General features: G+C 33.8%; 1 protein-coding gene across 4 annotated transcripts in view; it reads left to right on the top strand.

Moving 5' to 3' along the window:
* LOC109052160 (SH3 and multiple ankyrin repeat domains protein 1-like) overlaps nucleotides 1-20,242 on the top strand; it is a 50,808-nt gene that overhangs the window by 20,496 nt on the left and 10,070 nt on the right. For all 4 annotated transcript variants that reach the window (XM_042714781.1, XM_042714779.1, XM_042714783.1 and 1 more), the window contains exons 8-20: nucleotides 1,485-1,601; nucleotides 2,371-2,448; nucleotides 2,628-2,694; nucleotides 3,412-3,593; nucleotides 3,683-3,813; nucleotides 7,670-7,788; nucleotides 7,866-7,979; nucleotides 9,126-9,204; nucleotides 17,853-17,935; nucleotides 18,034-18,158; nucleotides 19,336-19,471; nucleotides 19,573-19,653; nucleotides 19,822-19,830. In XM_042714781.1, coding sequence (XP_042570715.1) covers nucleotides 1,485-1,601; nucleotides 2,371-2,448; nucleotides 2,628-2,694; nucleotides 3,412-3,593; nucleotides 3,683-3,813; nucleotides 7,670-7,788; nucleotides 7,866-7,979; nucleotides 9,126-9,204; nucleotides 17,853-17,935; nucleotides 18,034-18,158; nucleotides 19,336-19,471; nucleotides 19,573-19,653; nucleotides 19,822-19,830 — 1,321 coding nt within the window. The remainder of the gene's footprint in view (nucleotides 1-1,484; nucleotides 1,602-2,370; nucleotides 2,449-2,627; nucleotides 2,695-3,411; nucleotides 3,594-3,682; nucleotides 3,814-7,669; nucleotides 7,789-7,865; nucleotides 7,980-9,125; nucleotides 9,205-17,852; nucleotides 17,936-18,033; nucleotides 18,159-19,335; nucleotides 19,472-19,572; nucleotides 19,654-19,821; nucleotides 19,831-20,242) is intronic.

The raw sequence follows: 20,242 nt of genomic DNA, 5'->3' as shown, positions 1-20,242 counted from the left end.
TGCCAGTTGCCCACACACAATGGTACAGTACCATGGTATGACTCCCACAACACCCTGAAAGCCCAATGATTTTATATATACATATATATATAATTTGTGTATATATACACATTAACAGAAATCCGTCTTGAATTGAGAGATTTAATTGTGTTATTTTGGCAGAACATTAAGGACAAATTAAATGAAGTTCAGACTAATTATGTGGGCTTTTTAATGACTAAATCAGTACCAAATATCTACAGAGACGAGCAGGGTTATTGTAGTTAATTAAAGCTAAATCTAAAACTATAAAATTGCTTTTTTGTAACCTGAAAAAAAAAAAAAATGATAACCAAATTTATATATATATATAATTTTACAAATTAAAAAAACAAACTAATAAATATGAGAAACTTAGAAAAACATTAAAAACCTATGGATAATATAAAAATAAAAATATTCATAAAAACTATAATAATATCTCAAAATAATACTGAGGCAGAGTGGTCAATATAATAAAACAAAAACTAATAAAAACAAGAAAAAGCAACATAATTACTAAATCTTGAAATAAAATTTAAGTGAAAATAGATAATATAAAAATAAAAACCAAATATTAATAAAAACTGCAATAGTATCTCAGTGATACTAAAATAATACTGTGGCAGGTCAATATAATAAAACAAAAACTAATTAAAAAATATTAATTACTACAACGTTAACTAAATTTAATAATTCAAAATATACATAAAAATTATTGATGTACTAAAATAAGTAAAACTAAAACTGAAAAAAAAAAAAAAACATGGGCAAAAAGAAACAAATAAAAATGAGAAACTTACTGAATATTTTCTCAATGATAGTAAAATAATACAAGGGCAGAGTAGTCAATAAAACAAAAACTAATAAAAAATAGAAACAACAAAACTTTAGCTCAAATTGTAATGAAAGTGGATAATATAAATATAACATGGTAATGTATGCGTATAATGAAGATAGCAGTCCTAACCATGAAAAATACAAAATTTATTGTTCTTGAAATTATACAGGATGCATCACATTATAGAACCTAATGAATTTTGTCAAAGTTTGTATTTTCGATTAGCCTGCTTAGGTTGCTAAGATAACATTCTGTCATTCCCAATGAATAGCATGCTAATCAGTTAGCCTGCTAGGCTAACACAGCCAGTGGAAGTTTTAGTAATCAGAGCAAAATATTGAATTTCACGCTGTATTCAGAAATGCATGTTGTAATATATATTCATAATCAATAATAATGTTCATTTGTAAAAGAGTATAGAAATACGTATTATAATTTTAGGCTCAACAAAAAGATGCAAAATTACTTTCCATAACCGCCTCCAACAGAAAGATATGACAGATATGAGTGGATTACCTCTTTACTGCCCTCTTTTGGTTGGTCCTCTAGTTCTTCCCTGACTTTTCCCAACAAGTGGATGTGTTCTAATTTCTTTAACCTCTGTGTTTTGTTCACTCAACTGTAGGCGTGTCAGCACGGATTCGCCCAACACTTAGAACACCTTCTGTTCTATGGGGCAGACACCACTTCCCAGAATGCATCAGGAAACACTGCCCTCCACATATGTGCCCTTTACAACAAGGTAACCTGACAGTAAAGCACCAGTACAGATGTGACACTGGTGGCTTTGTCTTTCAAGGTGTAGCACGGTCTGTTATTAATTTTATAGTACTTTTTGATTATTTCATTAGATTTAATTTTAAACAATATTAAATTAAAATTTATTTAAAATTTCAGTTAATTTGTTTAATTTATTAAAATAGTTTTTTAATTTTAGTTTTAATTTTATTATTATAATTATAAATCTTTTTTTGTGTGAATTCTACAAATATTTATACATATTTTAACCAACAACTAAAACTTATTTCAGGTCATTTGTGCATGTGTTTGTGTGTGTGTGCGTCTAATATTTATATATTTTTTATTTAATATTTATTTAGTTTTTTAAGCTTTATTCAGGGTTTTTGCAGGTCTTAAAAAAATTATTCACCATTCCTCAAATTAACTCCATCGAAAGGTCTTAAATCCGAGCAGGAAGTCAGAAATTGTCAGAAAGTCATGGCATTAAATGTTGCATGCGCTGCAAATAATGAGTTTCTTCTTCAGTATTTTGGTCTTGTTTTCCAATACAAATATCTTTAAATCAAGATACATTTACTTGAGGTGCGAAATGAAGATATGAAGCCTTGCTTTCTGAGAAACTGAACAAAATCTAGTGAGTTTATTTTTCTGAGAAACTAAACAAAATGAAGTAAGTTTATTTTTTCTGAGAAAAAAAGACTTCTTATCTTATGTCATTTTGCTTCTCTAGTAAATGTGTCTTGATTTGAGAATCTCCTCTGTCCAATCAGGAGAGCTGTGCCCGGGTCCTTCTTTACCGAGGAGCCAGTAAGGAGATAAAGAACAAACATGGTCAAACACCTTTCCAGGTATCTGTGTGTTAATCGTTCTAATCAAAATGACTTCTTATACATGCAAGTGGGAGGTTTCACCACTGTACGAAACATAATGACATTTAAATAGATATTATATATCTAGAATTGCAAAGATTGTCCTCATATTAAAGACTGCATTGTTGCAAAGTATATAGCAATGCTGTGTTTGACAGGTCGCTGTGATGTCTGGCCACTTTGAACTTGGAGAAATCATCAAAAATCACAATGATGCAGATGTCGGTAAGCTTATATTTAAAATGTGCAAGAAGACAGAAAGAAATAAGAATACCATAACGCTCCTCCAAAATCTAGCCTATGCTGGCTGTTCTTTAAGACATGATTTTGTTGCCTACAAAGATGCATTAATTTGGCCAAAACCCATAATGGTTTGTACTGATAATCACGATTGCATCTAATTAAAATAGACCATTTTACTCAATATTTGTGTGTTTTTAAATGTTTATGTTTATTAGAGTGTTGTATCATTAGCTTAGATACCAGTGTTGTTATTGCCTGAAACTAAAACTAAAAATAAAAATATAAAAATAAAAAAAATTAAATACAAAAAAAATCAACCAAAAAAAATCTCAAAAAATTTCAATAATAATAATAATAAAATATTATAATTAAATAATTAAAAATAATTAAAAAAAATAAAAATAGAAAGAAATAATTTTAGGTACTAAAATTGCTAAAACAATAAAAAATAAAGGCAAAAGCTAATTCAAAATATTAACATACTGTAAAAGTAAATAATACTAAAATAACTCTTTTAGAGCATGCTAAAGTCAAGCTCCTTTTGAATCAATTCTCACGTGCTTCATTATTTTCTACCTATGTAGACCTTCCAAATTGCATGCTTGTGAAGTTCCTTTGAAGGCAGCTCACTAGGTTTTGGAACAGAGCCCATCTCTATATAATCTCTTCTTCTCTAATCTTTTATTCTTTTCCCACCAGTTCCGTTTTTGGAAACTCCCAAATACGCTCCTCTCTTTATGGATGGTATGTTGAATCAACCCATCACAGCCGGCCTTCAGCATCCTCACCCGCTGCTCCGCGCCAAGAGCGAGAACACGATGACGACGCTAATGGACCCCGTCGTGCTGCCTGCTGCTGCCGCCAGCATGCCACCTGCTCAGGTAGCCCTTAACCTCCTGCTGGCCATCAGGGGAACACACGAACACAGACATCAGTCGGCAAATCATTTGTTTGCTCTCATTTCAATCAGACTCAGCGCCGGGCCTCTTTCGCTTTGAGGAGCTCCAGCAGTCCCCGCGGAGCCCGAACCCGATCCCCGTCTCGTGGGAGAGAGGGAGGAGAGACGGAGGACAAGCAGCACAAACAACGAGGGAGGCAGGGGTGAGTACAGATCCCTGATGACCAGTTTTGACCGTAAAGTGGTGATGTTTTTCAATATCAAATCCTGTAAAAGTTTCACAGGTTTTGCTGGTGCAGCAACACTAAAAAATAAAAGTCACACAAAAAAAGAAAACCTAGAAACCTGATATACAGTATATAATTGAGTCTGAAATAAATCAGTTTTAAATTTTTTTAAATCAGTACTTTTTTTTAAACATGACCCTTCTGAATGAACCAATTCATTAAATTAAATACATGAATAGATTTAAATATATATACACACACACACACACACACACACACACACACATATATATATATATATATATATATATATATATAAATAAAAAAAAACTAATGCATATGATTTAAAATAAAAATGTTAATGATTAAAATCAGCAAATAATAATAAAAATGAGATTGAAATGTGATTATATAAATAATATACCGTAATATACTAATGTAAATTACTTACGCTAATTAAAGAAAAAAAATATATAATGTAACAGAAACTAAATATTTTACAAATTATATTTCACGTTTGAATTATATTTATTATATTATATTTTTCTATTTTGAATTTATATTTTTTTTAATATATTTAGTTTTGTCAATTTTATTAGCCTTTGTTTAGATTTAATTTATTTTTGTTTCAGTTTTAGCTTTCATTTAGTTATTTAGTTTAGATTTATTTTAATCTAATAATTATTTTTATTTAATTCAGCTTTATTTAAATTAAAGAATTAGACATTGTAGTGCTTCACATCCTGCAGGAGAGAGCGAGAATTTCTAGTAAACGAATTTATCTATTATTGTAGCACTTTGTCTCATTCCTGGAAAAGCGACAGTACCGTGGTAAAAGTTAGAAGCACCACTAGTTTAGTTATTTAGTGATGCTCTGTGTTGAACACACTGCAAATGATGACAAACGGCACAAATCTGTCTGACTGGGAAGAACAGTTCCGGCTGTGCTGCAAAATCAATCATCAGCCTCTCAGCAGGCCTAAAGCACACCAAACCAGAGCAACTCCTGCAACCATGAGCTGCTTTTTAAGCCAATCTCAAACCCATGGAAATGAGAATCACCTTAGGGCATCATAAATTAATAAATTAATTTCCCAGGATGCCTCTGGCTTGCAATTACATTTGTTTTCTTTCAGTTTACTCGTTGTTTGATTTCAGTGCTGGTAAACATCCCTTTGGTGAATAAACAATCTCAACCTGTCAGAAACTTTTCCGGGTCAAATTTCACACCAAAAAACAAAAAAACAAAAACATGATTTAATATGAAATAATTTAACAACAATAAATTAAATAATTGAACAACACAAGTTCACAGTTGTCTGATGTTGGTTAATGTTAAAGTAAAAAAAATAAAGTGTTTTATCTCAATTATTTTCATTTTAGAAGTATTTATTTTAATTTTACATTGTTTTAATTTAACTTAAACCTTTTGTAGTATTGCCTTTAATTACCTTTAACTGAATTTTAAAAAGCAAAGCAATATATATAAAAAAATGTGTATAATTTTTTATAAATTTTTTAATCAACTATAATATGCAATAAACAAAACAAAACAAAAAACAATATATATATATATCTGTATATATAAATATATATGTGTGTGAATATAAAAACAATCACCACTAAAAACAATCAACAATCAAAAAAAATAACTAATAATAATAATATCTAAAAACAATCACCATTCAGAATAATTAAGTAGTAATAATAATAACTAATAATAATATGAGTATATTACCAAAAACTAAAATGTTTGGATGCATTAAAGTAATTAGATTGGTTAATGTGCTTAATTGTCATGATCAATTTTAATGGCCCTAAAAATAGGTTTCATTTTTGTTTTGATATTTAAGCAAAACGTCATTTCTTTCTTTTTCTTTTGGGGCAAATTGTGACTCTTGAGATTCATCATACTGCATTTTAGGAACGTAGCTTACAGCGTTCGAGATGTTTCACTCAACATTAGCTGTTCAGTAGTGCGTGAACATCAGGGAAAACCACTTGCATTGATAACCAAAGAAATGTCACTGATTATATATGGACAAATTTAAAGTTTAAGTGCACGTTTAGATCTTTACCTCTATCATTGTGGTGTTTTTTATGTTAAACTGTCAGCGTTGGTTTCTGTTGCTCTCTTATGGTACATTACAGAAGCTCTGACTCACTATTTTGCGTGTCGTGATTTGCGCTGTTAGGCTTCTGGCCAAAGCGCCACTGCCATACTGAGTTAATTCTTACTCAGTGGCTTAGAAACAAACACTTTCTGTTGTGTAAAAGAATCAGTTATCATGATAAAACGTTCACTCTGTGGCTTCCATACAGTAATACTGTATATCTGACGTCTGTTCAGACTACAAGTGGATTCTTAAACTTTTACTTGTCCGTTTGGTCCAGCCAGTCTTGCAATTTTGGAAGCATCCTTGACATAATGATTTTGTATGAGGGTTTTGTACCACGTTGCTCAATAATGGATGAGATCCAAATACTAAAGAGTTATTACAATCATATTCCTGCACCAAATCCTTGGAAACGTACCCTATTTAACAAAGCCAAGCCAACATTATTCATTGGCACTAATGCACAAAGTCACCCGCCTACACTATTTTTTTATTACTTTGGATAGGATACAACTTTTTGCCTGCATGTTCACATTATTGTATTCTGCGTTCTTCTGTCTGTCCCAGTGTTATTTTAGTATTATTTATATATATTTATTGACATTTTAAATTAACTTTTATTCAATTTCATTTTAATTTTAATTTTAGTAATTGTTTATCAGTTATTGTTTTTTTCTAAATATTTCTATATCATTTTTATTTTAGTTTTAATTTTAGTACTTTGAGTTTTTTATTTTAGGCTTGTTATATGTTTTTGTGTATTTTTATTAGTTTTTTATATTTCTATATAGCTTTATATCTATTTCAGTTTTACTTTTAGTTATTTAAGTGCTTTAGCTTACACATATTTATTTCAGTTAGTTGCCAAAGGCAATATTTATAATTTTTGTTTAAATATTTGTTTAAATATTTTAAAGTATAAGTTTACATGTTTTTGTAATTTTTAATGTTTTTTATATTTCTGTATAGATTTAATTTATATTTATTTTAGAAATTTTAGTATAGAAATTTAAGATTGTTTTTCATTTTCTGTTTAACTTTAATTTATATTTCAATTTCATTTTGAATTATTTCACTTCAGCTTTATTTTTATTTCATACATTTTATATTTACTTCAAAGATTTCAAATAAGTTTAAAAATAAGTTTGTGTTTTTGCAACTTTTAATTGTTTTTATACAGTATATTTCTGTATAGTCTTGATTTATTAGTTTTTTATATATCTATCTATCTTTCATTTATATTTATTTCAGTTTTAGTAGATATTTCAGTACTTTAGCTTCAACATATTTATTTCAGTTAGTTGCTGCAAAGGCCATATTTCATATTTTTTGATTTTTTTTTTTTTTTTTACTTTTAATTAGTAATGTGTTTTTTCAATTTTTATTAGGTTTAATTAGAAGTGTTAGAAGTTTTAAATGTTGTTTTTATAATTTTTATAATTTAAAAAATTTTTTTTTTATATATAGCTTTCTATGTTTTATGTAATATTTTCACAGTTCAGTTGTAATATTTTTGTATGTCAATGTAAACATAAATAAGAAGTGCTGTTTTGGCTATTAACTGAAATAAGTTAGTTTTTTAAGTTACAATTTTAAATCTAATATTTATGAAAAAGTTTATTTGTAGTTAACAGTAGGTGATTACAGTAAAAGATTTTTAATAGGTTTATTTGTAGTTAACAGTAGGTGGGTCTGTGTGTTTTTGTCTGTTATAGAGGAGGTCAGAGGAAGCGCCTCTACAGCGCCGTTCCGGGTCGCGTGTTTGTGGCGACACGTTCTCATTCCGCTCACGGTGAGCGTGAGATCAGCCTCAACAAAGGGGACAAGGTCAAAGGTCAGAAGACTTCTCTTTAAGTCTATATAAACATCTGAATATATAAGGTTTATTAAAGCTGTGTCAAACCCTCTCAGTGTTGAGTGTAGGTGAAGGGGGATTCTGGGAAGGAACAGTGAAGGGCCGCACAGGCTGGTTTCCTGCTGACTGTGTAGAAGAGGTTCTGCCCCAAACCCAGGAGCAGCAAACAGGTACTGCATACAAATCACACCTCAGCTCTCTTTAATATCTCAGCCGTGTCTGTTTAGATGAAGTAGAAATTAAATAGCCTTTGAGTCTTAACAGTGTCTCAATCAGTACTCAGGTTTGAAGAGGTGCTGTCGTCTGGACAATAAGAACTAAAATATTTATTTCATGAATTTGAACCCTTCTATTGTTAAAAAAAAGTCCTATGATCCTTTGCAGGTTTGTTACCTGTTGACAGCTCTTGGTGTAAATTCATATATGTGACCCTGGAGCACAAAACCAGTCTGAAGTCTCTGGGGTATATTTGTAGCAATAGCCAAAATTACATTGTATGGGTCAAAATTATTGATTTTTCTTTTATGCCAAAGATCATTAGGATATTAAGTAAAGATCATGTTCCATGAAAATATGTTATACATTTCCTTCTGTAAATATATTAAAACTTCATTTTTGATTAGTAATATGTATTGCCAAGAACTCCATTTGGACAACTTTAAAGGAGATTTTCTCAATGTTTTGATTTTTTTGCACCCTCAGATTCCAGATTTATCTCAGCCAAATATTGTCCGATCATAACAAACCACACATCAATGGAAAGCTTATTTATTCTGCTTTCAGATGATGTATAAATCTCAATTTTGGAAAAATTGTCCCTTATGACTGGTTTTGTGGTCCAGGGTCACATATAAGCAAATGTTTTCCTTATGGATTCTGGATAATTTTTGACAATAGAAGGAATAGGAAAAATAGCTGAGATATGAGTTGATACTTGAACCATAACTGAGAAATCCAGCTCTCCTGATCTATGAAAGATAAACGCTAATGTTCTTCCTATCTAAATGTGGACTTCTGTTCTAACTAAATTAAGCTGTATGTACAGTAATAACTATCAACAAACCATAATCCTTAAACACAATGGTGAATTATTTCAATTCTTTATGAATCCTTTATGGGTCTTTTCCCCTTTTTTGAGGATGTCCCCAAGAGCTTTTCCCTGTGGTGATTTGCCTTCTCACATAATCTTCATGCACACAGCACTCGAATATGCAAAATCACATCAATCTGAATACATCACACTTCCACTTACACAGATATACACGCCTACATGTGCTAACAGTCAGAGTGTGTGTGTGTGTGTGTGTGTGTTTCAGAGAGCCGCAGTGAGAAGGCAAAGAGGAAACTGTTTCGTCATTACACAGTAGGAACATACGACGGTCTTGAAGTGCCCAGGTGGGAACAGAATGGAATCTGAATTCACTTGTTCAAATTTTGAATATTTAAATTTTAATTAAATAGACCTTTATCTGTCTATTTTATTTATATAATCTGTTAATTTACATTTTATTTGAAATGCTCTATATTTAATTTTTTTAATGACAATTTTATACACACACACACACACACACACACACACACACACACACACACACACACACACACACACACACACACACACACACATATATATTACACAATATAAATGTTTGTGGTTGATACATTTTTTTAATGTTTTAATGCTACATTTAATACAGTAATGTTGTGAAATATTATTACAACTTAAAATAAGTTTCCTATTTGAATATATTTTAAAATATAATTTATTCCTGTGATTTAAAGCTGAATTTTCAGCATCATGACTCCAGTCTTCAGTGTCACATGATCTTCAGAAATCATTCTAATATACTGATTTGCTGCTCAAGAAACATTTCTGATTATTATCAATGTTCTATCAACAGTTGTGCTGCTTCATATTTTTGTGTAAACTGTGATAAATTGTATTTTTCAGGATTATTTGATGAATAGAAAGTTCAAAAGAACAGCATTTATTTTAAATTGAAGCATTTACATTATAAATGTCTTTACTGTTACTTTTGATCAATTTAATGCATCTTTTCTAAATACAAGAATAAAAAAAAAAACTTACTGGCCCCAAACTGTTAGTTAATATTCCATAATTTCTAAAAGCTACTGTAGAAATAACTAACAAATCTATGATAATATATATATGTTATATAATATAATATAATATATATATATATATATATATATATATATATATATATATATATACTGAGCTAAAATCATGTTAAACCTAAAGTGGTGTCACTTAGGTTGTGCTGTGCCTCTATATTGGAAATTAGTTTTTTAGCCTAAAGTGTGTGCACACTAGCAAGTATGAACTGAACTGTACATGTTGATCCAGTGAAATCTATCGATGCATTTTTGTCAAATGGGTTCACCACAAAAAAGATTAGCGGCTGCTTCCTGATTCAAACATTTGCTGGCAGGTGCACAAAGTGAGTCTCTGCCTCCACTAGACTGTATGCAAATGTCACAGCCACTTTCAAAAAATTACACAACAATGTTTGGATCTGTGGCTCTCATGTGGAATATTAGCACATGCGGTGTGAGCCGCTGCTGTCTCTCTGCTGCCGCTCTCTTAACTCTGATCTGTCTCTCTCTCACACACCTTGCATCAGCTGAAACGGGTCGCTTTCCAGTGGATATGTAAAATTGTGTGCATACGTTGTGTTTTGTGTTCATGTATGTGTGCATGGGTGTGTGTGAGTGTCCGCACACATATAAGCTGTCTTGATCATCTGTTGCCATGCAGGCCGAGTGTATCCGCTCACATCTCTCACCCACTCATCAAAATCCCACAATTTATCGCCAGTTCTGTATGAAAGGAATAGATCACCCAAAAATGAAAATTCTGTCATTATTTACTCACCCTCATGTCGTTCCAAACCACAACACTGTTTTGTTTTGTTTTTTGTCCAAAAATAAGATTTTTTTTTAAAAGAAAGATTTTAAAATGTTTTTAAAATAATTATCTTCCGCTCACCAAGGCTGCATTTATATAAAAATACAATAAAAACAGAGCTAAATTAAAACAATCTTAAAATTTCAAATAATTGCTTTCTTTTTAAATTTTTTTAAAGATGTAATTTATTCCTGTGATGTAAAGCTGAATTTTCAGCATCATTACTCCAGTCTTCAGTGTCACATGATCTTCAGAAATCATTTTAATATGCTGATTTGCTGCTCAAGAAACATTTCTGATTGTTATCAATGTTAAAAACCATTGTGCTGCTTCATAATTTTGTGGGTTTTTTTTTTTCAGGATTTTTGGATTAATAGAAAGTTCAAAAGAACTATTTTTTATGAAATCTTTTGTAACATGATAAATGTCGTACTTTTGATCAATTAAAAGCAACCTTACTGATTAATTTCTTTTAAAAAATATCTTACTTTAGTCTATATTCTCATTATTTCTCAGTCTTCTGAAGTCATACAGTATGATACTGTGAGTAACACACCATATTTAAGTAATTTATTGACTGAAAATCTTATTATCAACAGGATTATCAACAATAATAGATTGTAACCTGGAGGTGTCAAGGCCAGAAAAGCACCATTAAAGTATCATAAAAGCAGTCATTATATTACTATATTTTTGCTGCATCTTGTGGCTTTAAAGAAATTGCTTTTGGCATCACTGACATCAGACCTGTTGCGATAGGAAAAATTATCAATTTTTAACTGTTTAAATTAAGCATTCCTATAGCACAAACAATAGGTCATTACACCAAGATAGGTTCAATTACCAGGGAATGCAGGTATTTTTATATAGGCTACAATGTGTACCTTGATTGCAATATTAAAAGTGCCAAATGCATACATGTAAATGTTTCATTTGGGTCTGCTACTCATGCACAGTTACAGTCTGACTTTTTTAATGGTTGTTTTTGTCTACAACAAAAATAGACTGAAACCAGAAGTTGTCAAGAAAATACTTACAGCGTCACTGACATCAAACCTGACATGATAGGAAAAAATATCAATTAAAATTAAGCAAACAATAGAGCTAAATGGGTTTGATTCCCAGGCAATGCATGCATTTTTATCTTGAATGCTATTTAAGTCACTTTGGATAAAAGCATCTGCCAAATACATTAATATAAATGTTACATTTCGGTCTGCTCCTAATGCAAAGCTATCCTATGACTTCAGGAGGCCACAGAATATGTAATTTGAGATACTTTTATGCTATTTTTAACCCTTTATGTCTACAACAAAAACTGTAACCAGAAACCAGAAGCTATCAAGAAATGACTTTTGGCATCACTGGAATTAAACCTGTTGCAATAGGAAAATGCATGTATCAATTTAAATTGAGCATTCCTGTATCTCAAACAATAGAGCATGGTGTTTGCAATGTAGTGGGTTCAGTTTCCAGGCAATGCATGCATTTCTACATAAAATATGTACCGTTAATGCAATGCAAGTTGCTTTGGATAAAAGCTTCTGCCAACTGCATGAAAGCAAATGTTATTTTCTGTCCAGACTTCTTGAGTTCAGGAGGCCGCATGCTCACTGTATGCTTTCATTATATGGAAAAGAGCTGCACGAACGTTCAGCTAAACATCTCCTTTCATGTTCCACGTTAGAAAGAGGATCACACAGGTTTGAAACGAGCGCAGGATTCTGGTTTTTGTGTGAACTATTCCTTTAAAGCATGTTTCTCTCCCACACTCATTTCTTTCATTCTCTCCCTCCTCTTTTTTCACACAACCCCTCCTCGTTCTGTGTCTCTCTGAATGTCGCAGTGACTGAATGTGAGCTCTGTTAAACCCTCCCTTTCTCTCTTGCTCTCTCTCTCCCTCCTCCTCTCTCGTTCATAAGCGAGTAGGGTCTCGCTTTGCTTGGTGTCTCTCTCTCTCTCTCTCTCTCTCTCCTCCTCTGGCTGTGTGTGCGCTGAGAGACGAGGGCCGGGAGGAGGAGGAGAACTCCGAGGAGGGGGGGGACATGGCAATGGGGGGATACGGAGAGAAAGACCTGTCTCTCCCTCTCTCCCTCTCATCCTCATGGCCCTCGCTCGGTCCCCAGAACCGCAGCGTCTGGTTCATTTACAGGTATCGGCTGCTCCGTTCTTTTATTGTCGCTGCGGAGAGAGAGATAGAGCGAGAGAGAGCGAGACAGGCAGATGGATGCTCTGAAGAGGTAGCAGACAGACTGTTGAGCAGAATGTTTTCATATACAGTATATATCATCTGTATGTATCTGTGTGTGTGTGTGGCTACAGTCTGGTCGTTTATCGTAAATCAAATCCCTCTCTCTCGTACAGTGCGTGTGTATATATGTGTCTATACGTGTGCATATGAGTCGTGAATGTGGCTGTCATTGTACATACGGCAGTGACATGTCAGAAAGCATTATTTTGCTGTGTGTTTTAGTGTTGTAAATGAGTTCATGTGACATGTATGTGTGTTTTTGAGTCATTGAAAGGGTATGAGTCACTATGGGTGTATATATGTATGTGTGTGTGTGTGTGTGTGTGTGTGTGTGTGTGTGTGTGTGTGTGTGTGTGTGTGTGTGTGTGTGTGAAACACACAGTACATCATAGAAAGTTGTGATGCTGCGGGGTTGATCAAATACAGGATGAACGTGTGTGAGTCTTGCTGGTGTATCGTCATTTATGCATCACTATCTTTCCCGCTGTCATTCCTACACTGATGAGATATGTAATGCCGTTGGGAACGGCGCTTAAGTAAGAAAATGCTGCTGCCGGGTTTGATTAAAATTCAGACAGATCAACTTCTAGAAAATGGGCAAACTTCTCATGTGAGGATTTTGTAAGGGAAAATCATAATTGCAGTAAAAAAAGGAAAACGTTCAGCTCAAGTTAAAGGTGTTAAATTATAATCTTCAAAACCTAATTATTTTGGTTTTCCAACGCTGATAATGTGAATATTAATTTGTTTGCATGTTGTGATTCTCACAAATATAGCATGAATATGTGGATTTTAAATTGCTACATTTTTACAGTTTTCTTATATTTTTTAAAGTTTCCTTTTGTGGTAGGATTTGGTTTGGGTTCATTTAATTTTATTTACATAATAATATTATTTATTTATTAAATTAATTACCTCAACACAATATATATTTTATCACATCAAATGTATGCATTTAAACGTTGGCTGCTCAGTCCGAACTCTGTTATTTATGCCTCACAGTATTTTCTGCTGTTATTCCTACCCAGATGCAATGTTGATGCTGTTGTGAACCGCATTTAAGTAGGAAAATGCTGCTGTTGGCTTGGTTTAAAATTTGAGACGGATCTAGAAAATGGACAAACTTGTCATGTGAGGATTTTGTAATAGAAAATCGCAATTTAAATGAAAACATATTTAGCTGATGTTAAAAGAATCAAATAATAATTTTATTTAGTTACAAAACTTGTTTTAGTTTTCCATCGCTGCTAATCTGAATATTATTTTTTTAACGTGCTGTGATGCTCCTGAATTGTTTAAAATATAGCATAAATATGTTCTAAATTTGACAAAACCTATCAGTATTAAATTTTTTCTTTTGTAGTAGAGGTTTGGTTTTTAGCTCATAATTAGCTTTATATAAGAACTAGAAGTCTAAAGTATGTCATCTGCAGTGCAGTGCTGCGTAAATTACTTACAAATTGTAGTCTGTTACTGATTACAAATTACATGATGAAAATTGTAGTAGGTAATGTAAATTTAGATTATAGATAATTCATTCTGACTACTTTTGGATTACTTTTAGGTTACTTTTGACCTAACTTGTTTATAGATTTGAATGGGTTTATTGTTTTAAAAAGCAAAGAGAAACAACATATATTCCATTCTTTGTTATCAGCATCAAGAAATATGTTAAACATGACATTACATTACTCCAGGGTTCTCAAAAGAACTGCAAACGATAATATTTAATTAAATCATGTAATCCACAAAAAAGTAACTGTAATCTGATAATGAGCATTTTAAAATGTAATATACTCTAATTACAAGAGCTACATTTATTATGTTATTCAGATTACATGTAATCAGTTACTACCCAGCACTGGTCATCTGTTAGTTAAGTAGACCTCAGCATAGTCAAAGAAAATAATTTGGTGTTGGATTTACAGTTTTCACTGAATTAAACATGACATTTTTTTCAAACTTGCAGCTAACCTATAGCTGCTTCCTAAATTATGCACTATACACTATGCACTTGCACACAATGTACTTATGCACTGTACACTCAACCGTGGTGTGTATGAATTATGTAAGATTAGTTTGTCCTTCATCATCAAAGTCTGATAGCCCCTCCCCCTCCGCTTTGTGATTAAAGCTGCGACAGTTGAGTGCATGAAGTGTCCAACATTCCACACTTTATTTTTTTTCTTTTTGTAATTTTCAGTGTGAATGCACTACTCTGACTATTTATACTCTAAAACGTCTGTAGTCTGTAACTGTCATAGTCTTTGTTCTGAACTAGCTGCACACGTCTACAAACCAACCCCCATACGCTCACCATGGCAACTATGGTGTCCGCCAAAATACCATAGTTACTACCGGTATTCTTGCTACTTTAAACCCAACATAAATTACATTTCTATGAATCATTTCTGTTTTTGAGCTTCAGCTAGTAGCTGTGTTTTGGAACATGGTAGCTGGTTTCTAATTGGTCTAGAGCTGGTCATTATACTGCAGCATTGGTTGCCCACTGCTCCGGGTGTGTGTGTGTTCACTACTGTGTGTGCACTTGGATGGATTAAATGCAGAGCACAAATTCAGAGTATGGGACACCATATTTGGCCACATGACATATCACTTTTACCTTCACTTATGAAATCTGGATATTAACTGGTTGGTTGACCAGTCACAGTTTTACAATCATCTTAACCACTTTAAACTGTAGCTTGCTTGCTACTGGTCCAAGATGATTTACCGGCCTGAAACAGCTAGCAATTGGCTGTCATGTTCCACAGTTAGATTCAGTGCAGTGTTGTGTTAGTATCATTAATACACACACACACACACACACACACACACACACACACACACACACACACACACACACACACACACACACACACACACACATATATATAACTTTTTAGAAATTAAAAAGTTACATGTATGATTTTAGTTTTATTTAACAATAATAACCCTGATTTAGGTTTATATTCGAAAATGGTGACAAGTAATTTCTTAATTGTGAGTTGCAGAAATAAGCTTAAAGATTTTTGCTTTTTTTTTGTATAATTTGGATTTTATTTTAATTAATATTTGGAATTTGTTTTAATTTTTTTATTTTCCATTTTCATGTAAATTTTCATTTGTAATTTTTTTGTTTCCCTTTCAAATGGGACCTCTCACTGCATCCCCTAGAGGGCGCTATGGGGAATACCTCTGGCATGACCGGTGTCTGATGCATGAGTCTAAACACAACTTGACATTGGCAGGCGGCAGCCTATGACATCACAGCTGGTGCGACCGAGAGTATAAAAGGGCATCTGTGAAATACATCATTCTTTTTTTGTCTTCAGGAGACCGTTTGTTTGTACATGAGTTTGGAGCATGCACGTTTAGCTCCTGAGGGAGCAGAATGCGTGCACTGAAAAGATTTCTCAGTGAAAGCTCAGTTCGCGCTGTCCCTGTTCCTGACCCCTTTGTGGGTGGAATGGTGTTTTCTCTATGAGCAAGCTGGATGCACTAGGTATGATGCATTCACAAGACTGACTACAAGAGAAAGATACGGAACCTTTTCCTTTCTGCTCTCTCCTGAGGGATAGTAGTTAGTGTTTGCACGAGTGCGTTCGGCTCTTGATGGAGTTTAAGGCACTTACAGCAATTAATTCATGTGTGTTCCTGTGAGGAATTAGAGATAGAAAAGTGCTAAGTTGTTAGGCTCTTTGTGAGCTTCCTTGGCTACTGTGAGTGTCGTCAGGCCTCCTCTTGCTATACTCTTCACTGAGGCCTTCACTCACCAGAGCTCCGCTAGGACATCTTTTTGCAGGTTGTAGGCTCTCTGTGAGCCTCCTTGCACAGTATACTATGCTTGGGGTGTGGTTAGGCCTCCTCTCGTTTTAGAGAGTCATCATGCTGAGGCCTCCACTCTTAGAGCTCGACGACTTACTGCGAACGTCGCCAGGCCTCCTCTTGCTACAGAAGATTAACTAAAATCAGTCATCCGCACACTAAATCTCAGCCACCACACAATATGTCCGGAGCATAATATAAGACAGCATCATAAGATAATACCATGAGAGTAAAGTGTAGTTAGGGCTCCTCTCATTTTAAAGAGTTGTCATGTCAAGGCCTCCACTCCTAGAGCTCGGTAGGTGGAGTAGTATACTAGATTGTTAGGCTTTCTGGGAGCCTCCTTGGCTACTGATCATAGTATGGAGTGTTATTAGGCCGCCTCTCAGTTTGAGAGATTTAGGCCTCCACTCTGCAGAGCTTCGCAGGCCAGTTAGCTCTGAGTGTTGCTTGCCTGTGTAAGAACATAGGCTCCTGTTGAGGCCTCTGTTCTTGAGAAGCTCCAGTCTATAATTGCGTTGCTGGTGCAGGGGTGAGGACTCCTTTGAGTCTTTGACTTAGCTCAACCAATAAACTTAGCTCAACCAATAAAATAACTCATCCCTTCAGCATGGCAGCGAAGGTTCACCATTCCCATAGTGGCCTCTAGAGGATGCAGCATGAGTTCCCATTCGAAAGGAAATGTCTCAGGTTACACATGAATCCTGAGAAAGGGAACGAGATGCTGAGTCCCTTTGCAATGCTTCAGGAATTGCTGCACGTCGCCTTCAGGCAAGAAGTGGAATTCTGTATTTCACAGGTGCCCTTTAACAGCTGCACCAGCTGTGATGTCATAGGCTGCCGCCTGCCAATGTCAAGTTCATTGTCGTGTTTAGACTCATGCTTCAGACACCGGTCATGCCGGAGGCATTCCCCATAGCGCTCTCTAGGGGACGCAGTGTCTCATTCCCCTCAATGGTTACATGCACAACCTGAGACGTTTTCTGTTATTATTATTAATCTTTGATATGAGCTTCTCTCTTCTCTCTCTGACAGTGATTACATCATAAAGGAGAAAATTGTACTTCTGCAGAAAAAAGACAATGAAGGCTTCGGTTTTGTACTCCGGGGGGCCAAAGGTAAGTGATGGACATCAGCGAGCTTTTTTCTGGTTTGATAACAGAGCACAACATGACATAGACGGATCACACCCCTGATTGTGATCTGTGATTTCCAGCCCAGACTCCTGTGGAGGAGTTCAGCCCGACTCCAGCCTTCCCTGCTCTGCAGTACCTCGAGTCTGTTGACGAGGGGGGCGTCGCGTGGAGGTCCGGCTTGCGGATGGGGGACTTCCTGATCGAGGTCAGGAAAGATGTCACCTCCTTTGATGCAACCATGTTTTAGACAATTAATGAACCATTAAAATAAGTTTTTATTAGATAAAGAGCCATAGAAAGTAATGCTGCATCGCTACAAAAGCCAAAACTAGTTTAGCGGTATAGTCTCCAGTCTGTGAGGTGTTAAACCCAACACTGAACAAATCTTAACACCTACACTGAGGTGATAAACCGCACTGAGATACTTGTGTTACCTACTTTTAATTGATTCTGGAAGAGAAGATGAAATGGAGCTTGTGTTCTCTGTGTATGCCATCTTGACTATGTGGTGCTGCAAAATATATTTTTATTGATGCATCTCCAGACGCAACGCCCTGTTAGCAAAAACCTTCACCTCTGGGTTCCCAGCTGGTTAATTTGGAGTGTGTGAATCATGTTGAATCATTTTGAATCAAGTCTGATGATAATGCTTAAAACACCCACTTGTGTTTCTATCTCTTTCTCTAAACTGCAAATCAAATTTCCTTTCTTATATAATTGTTAAATATAGTTTTCTTTAAAAAAAAAACAATCTTTGTTAAAATCACCTGCATTGAAAAATAGAGTAGAAATAGAATATTTGGAATATACATGTTCAAAAGTTCAGGGTTGGTAACATTTTTTCAATGTTTTTAAAAAGTATTTTATGCTTACCAAGGCTGCATTTATTTGATTAAAAATACAACAAAAATGGTAATATTGTGAAATTTTACTATGATTTACATTTTAGTGGTTTTTATTTATTTATGTTTTAAAATGTAATTTATTCTTGTAATCAAAGCTGTATTTTCAGCATCATAACTCCAGTCTTCAGTGTCACGTGATCCTTCATTAATCATTCTAATATGCCGATTTCTGATTATTATCAGTGTTGAGAAAAGTTGTGCTGCTTTTCTATATACTTATTAAATACTATTATTATAAGTGATGCAACATGTGTGATACACTATGATGCATTTTTTTAGTATTCTTTGATGAACGGAAAGTTCAAAAGAGCAGCAATTATTTGAAATAGAATATTTTGTAATTTCTTTTCTGTCTTTTCTTAATAAAAGTGTTAATTTCCTTAAGATAAATTGTAATACACATAACCATTTAAAAGTTTGGGGTCAGTATTTTTTTAAGTTACTATTGATTGAAATAGTGTGGCTGTATGTTCACAGGTGAATGGCATCAATGTAGTGAAGGTGGGTCACAGGCAGGTGGTGAACATGATTCGCCAGGGCGGGAACAGTCTGATGGTGAAGGTTGTCATGGTAGCGCGAAATCCTGAGATGGAGGAAATACCTAAGAAGAAAGGTCAGAGAGCGATTTTACTGTGGATTTGTCTGTGGGAGTACAAATGAATGGCATTGCAGGCAGTTTTTGATTTGATGTAACAGTGCTCTCTTTCCATTTAGTTCCCCAGCAAAGTAAGCGGCTGACCCCTCCAGCTATAGCTCTGCGCTCCAAATCCATGACTTCAGAACTGGAGGAGATGGGTACAATCTTACAAACACATATACACACACCTTCCTTACATATACACAAATGAAATGCATGTTATTCTATTAAGCATTTACTGTTATCATAAACTCTGATATCACACATTCAATCCTCTTTTTGGTTGATAATTTGCTTCTTTGTCTTTCTTTCTTCGTTGCACACAGTGGAGAAAGGTCTGTGCAATGTCTTGTCATTTTGAACCATTATAATGTATATTGCCATTTTATGGGAATTGAGCATATTATTTCACAGTGCTTCTCCAGGCTATTCTGTTCAGTGATTGTCAATAGATTTTCATTAAAATAATAGTTTTTTTTAAATACAGTATTTGTATTTCACAACCATAATAATTAAATACTATTTTTAAAAATTGGCAATTTTATTTGGTCATGAAAAAAATGTTTCAATGCACAAACAAAATAAAAATTATCCTAAAACAGACCTCGTTTTTATTATGCAAAAATTAATTTCTTGTTTCTTCTGTTTTAGGGGTGAAATATGTCTTAGTTTTCTGACAAGTTTTATGAAATTAACTGTTTAATCATTTCATAGTGTTGTAGAGAGTTTAAGTTTTTTTAGTCTTCT

Source organism: Cyprinus carpio, chromosome A24, assembly GCF_018340385.1.
Source record: "Cyprinus carpio isolate SPL01 chromosome A24, ASM1834038v1, whole genome shotgun sequence".
Taxonomy (NCBI): Eukaryota; Metazoa; Chordata; class Actinopteri; order Cypriniformes; family Cyprinidae; genus Cyprinus; species Cyprinus carpio.
The sequence above is the reverse complement of the archived record's forward strand: the minus strand, read 5'-3'. Positions and strand labels throughout refer to the sequence as shown.